Here is a 4,116-nt window from a genome sequence, read left to right on the forward strand (position 1 = left end):
GAAAAAAAAAGCTGTTAGTGAAGCAAGGTCAAAAGCATACGAGAATCTATATAAACGACTTGATACAAAAGATGGAGAAAGGGATATATATAAATTAGCTAAAGCAAGAGAAAGAAAAACAAGGGATTTAAATCAAGTGAAATGCATAAAAGATGAAAATCAAAATGTATTAGTGAATGAGGGAGCGATTAAGGAGAGATGGAAGGAGTATTTCACAAAATTATTCAATGATGATGGCGACACAAGAGTTAGGTTGGGATATCTTAGTAACTCCTAAGGGAACGTGAGCTATACACTTTATCGACGCATAAGTCCAAATAAAATAAGGCAAGTATTAAAAAAGATGAAAAATCATAAGGCGGTGGGACCGGATAATATACCAATAGAAGCATGGAAATGCATGGGAGAAGAGGGTATCTCCTGGCTAACGAAATTATTTAACGCGATTCTTAAATCAAAAAAGATGTCAGATGAGTGGAGGAAGAGTACTTTGGTCCCTATATATAAGAACAAAGGAGATGTTCAAAACTGTGAAAATTACAGAGGAATTAAGTTAATGAGCCATACCATGAAATTCTGGGAGAGAGTAATAGAGCAGAGGCTCAGAAAAGAAACAGAGGTCTCAGAAAATCAATTTGGTTTCATGCCCGATAGGTCAACAATGGAAGCTATATACCTACTGAGGCGCCTAATGGAAAGGTATCGGGATCATCAGAAGGATCTACATATGGTGTTTATAGATCTAGAAAAGGCCTATGATAGGGTCCTTAGAGAAGTATTATGGAGGGTTTTAGAGAAGAAAGGAGTCTGAATAGCCTATATACAAGCCCTTAAGGACATGTATCATGGTGCAGAGACAAAGGTCAGAACATGCGGAGGGGATACTGAACCGTTTAAAATTACAATAGGATTGCATCAAGGTTCTGCACTAAGTCCATACTTATTTGCTTTAGTAATGGATGAACTCACTAAAGATATTCAGACAGATGTGCCATGGTGTATGCTATTTGCAGACGACATAGTGTTGGTGGATGAAACAAAAGAAGGAGTGAACACTAAGCTTGAGTTATGGAGAAACAATTTAGAATCTAAGGGATTTAAATTAAGCAGAAAGAAAACAGAATATATGGAATGTAAATTTAGTAAGAATGCAAGAGTGAAGGATGTTATAATAAAATTGGAAGACTAAATCTTACAAAGAAAAGACCATTTTCGATATTTGGGATCAGTGATTCAAAAAGATGGAGAAATTCACGAGGATGTCACACATAGAATTAAGGCAGGTTGGCTAAAATGGAGAAATGCATAGGGGGTGTTATGTGATGATACAATCCCATTAAAATTGAAAGAAAAATTCTATAGGACAGCTATAAGATCAGTTTTGTTGTATGGCTCAGAATGTTGGGCAGTCAAATACCAACATGAGCAAAAGACGAGTGTAGCGGAGATGAGGATGTTAAGATGAATGTGCAGCCATACAAGAAAAGATAAAATTAGAAATGAAGTTATTCGTAATAAGATAAGAGTAGTGCCAATATAGGAGAAGATGAGAGAGACTAGACTAAGATGGTTTGGTCATGTGAGAATGAGACCAAGAGACGCTCATGTGAGGAGAGTTGATGAAATGGAACAATTAATCAAAAAAAGAGGTAGAGGCAGACCTAAGAAGACTTTGAGGGAGACATTAAAGTTTGATATGAAGTGTATGGATCTCAATGAAAATATGAAAAAAGATAGAAATACATGGAAGTCTAGAATTCATGTAGCCGACCCCACATAGTGGGATAAAGACTGGATATGTTGTTGTAGTGTTTGACAACTATTTGTTCCAAGCAACTCATTTTACCATTTATGGTCATATGATTGATTTTTCCTTCAAATCACAGAAACGAAATTCCTTAGGAGAAGACCTGCGATTTTCTTGACAATTGAAGCAACCAACCCACCGAGAGACCAAAGAGACAACAAGTGAGAGACTGAGGGCGAGGGGGCCAGGGGGCGATGGCGAGGCTGTGAGAGCGAGGTTAAGGCTGAGGTGGCGTCTATGAGCGATGGAGCCAGACAGAAGCAAGAGCGACTGAGTGAGGCTAGCAAGTAGCGACTGAGGAGGGCGAGTGAGACAAGCGAGTCAATGACGATCCAAGTTGTCCAATGAAGGCAATGAGGCTGGAGCGAGAGACAAGCAGACAGGTAGCCCCCAACAAGCAAAGCAAGAGAAGGAGAAGGGCAGGGGGTGGGCAGCAGGCGCTTGAGCAAAAGAGGGCCTGTACTTGATTTTTGTGTTGGAGAATAATTGATAAATACAAACGTATAGAAATAAAAAACAAAAAATCACATACAAATTAATAAGTTTGTAAAATAATTTTTTTTAATTTTATGGCTTCATTTCTTTGGAAAAATGATTTAATTAAGTTAAAATATATTTTTAATTTTTATTTTTCTGTACAGGATTCAGTATTTTTTAATACATTTTCACTATTAAAATTCATAAAAAATATGTCATTTTTTATGAAAAATAATGCCTATCAAACACGAAATGACAGAAAAATGATCAAATTCTATAAAAAATATTATCAATCAAACACTAAAAAATAAAAAATAATATCATTTTTTGGATAAAAAATTATAGTAATCAAACAATTTAAACTTTTAATTTTCAAATTTTTATTTTCTCTATAATTTAATTTTCTATTTTTTTTTTTTCACAAAAACTCCAATCAAATGCCCCCTAAAGGTATTTTTTACATATGTGGCAAACCCTTAGAATTTTGCCAGCCTGGCTACCGCTTTCTGGTCAATTTTTCTTTTCACTTTCTAATTCCGATCCTGTTTCAGCAATCGCCATCGCCATCGCTTTTCATAATTTACTTAATTATTATAATGTTCTAATATATGAAAAAGTTGTCACACGCCGTTACTAACCGCACAAGTACCGGCAGCGCGTCAATAGCGAACATTATTTTGCCACGTGAGCATATTGATAGGCGGCCAAACAAACGTGATATATATTATAAAATTATTTTCTCATTTCTTATAAAGTTCTAATAATATATATAATTACGTGTTTCTGTTATCATGCTATTATGAATGGGAAGGAGAGGCTGGTTGGAAAAATAAATAGAAAATTAAAAATTCACTATCATAACAATGCAAATGACAATAGTACCCTCCATCGTTCACCGAATTTCCCGTCAACGTACCCCCAATCTCCAGCTACCCAAGCCACATAGAACCCCTACGGAAGACGCGAATCAACCAGATTTCATCTCTCTCTCTCTCTCTCTCTCTGAAGCTGGAAATCGGGGGGATTTAGAAGGTTTGAGGACTTGATCTTCGATCTCTTTCAGGCGCGGACTCGTTCAAACTTTGAGAATTTTTGCCGGCCTAACCACCGGATTTTCGCGCGCGATCGTCTCCCGACCAGCAGCCTTGTAATCGAAACTGCAATCGTGGCGATCGGAGTATCTGTGCTCCGAGCAGAACAGCTCGCCACAGCGGCACCGAAACCCGGTCAGCCCGACCCTTCTGCGGCAACCGGCGCACCGATTCACCACCCGCTCCATCCGGCGAGGCCGAGGACTCAGATACGGCAAGCAAGCCGAGCTAGATCGCGACTCGTCCGTGCAAATCGCCTGATCCGCCGGCGGATCTGAGGCCTCCGGCGATCTTGTCGTGCAGGCCTTGTCGTCGGCGCCGGCGGTCTTCGGCGGCGCGGGGATGGCTGCCGGGCATCTCAGGGCCTCCGGGACCTTGAGCTCCGTCTCTTCCTTGTCTCGCTGCTGAGCCATCGCGATGGTGGTGAGGAGAGAGGAATCGTAGGGGAAGAAGAAATACTTGAATTTGTCTGTGGTAGATTATAGATTAGATTGAGGAAATGAAATGAAATGAGGTCCAAATGCAATTTGGAATAAAGAAAGAAAAGAGTGAGGTTTTCTTAACGGTGACGGAATACGGCCCTCATTGGATTGGAATCACGAACAGACAATTTTATTGACATAAATACCCTTTATTTCCATTTGTGTGAAATTGAGCTCTCAATGCACGGAAACGGCAACAACGCCATTTTTGGGAAAGGCCTAATCGCGGGATTTATCTTGATTTTTTTTAATTTTTAAT

The 4,116-nt window shown here is 39.2% G+C and overlaps 1 protein-coding gene across 1 annotated transcript; it reads right to left on the minus strand.

Moving 5' to 3' along the window:
• Window positions 1-3,105: 3,105 nt before the first annotated feature.
• LOC127796723 (zinc finger A20 and AN1 domain-containing stress-associated protein 5-like) lies at window positions 3,106-3,884 on the minus strand. The gene has a single exon (XM_052329055.1). The coding sequence runs from the start codon at window positions 3,786-3,788 to the stop codon at window positions 3,360-3,362; it is 429 nt and encodes a 142-aa protein (XP_052185015.1). The 5' UTR covers window positions 3,789-3,884; the 3' UTR covers window positions 3,106-3,359.
• Between the last annotated feature and the right edge of the window lie 232 nt (window positions 3,885-4,116).

Source organism: Diospyros lotus, chromosome 1, assembly GCF_014633365.1.
Source record: "Diospyros lotus cultivar Yz01 chromosome 1, ASM1463336v1, whole genome shotgun sequence".
NCBI lineage: Eukaryota > Viridiplantae > Streptophyta > Magnoliopsida > Ericales > Ebenaceae > Diospyros > Diospyros lotus.

Excerpts from the sequence above, each read along its gene's own strand:
- LOC127796723 (XM_052329055.1), bottom strand. The coding sequence starts at position 3,788 with ATGGCTCAGCAGCGAGACAAGGAAGAGACGGAGCTCAAGGTCCCGGAG.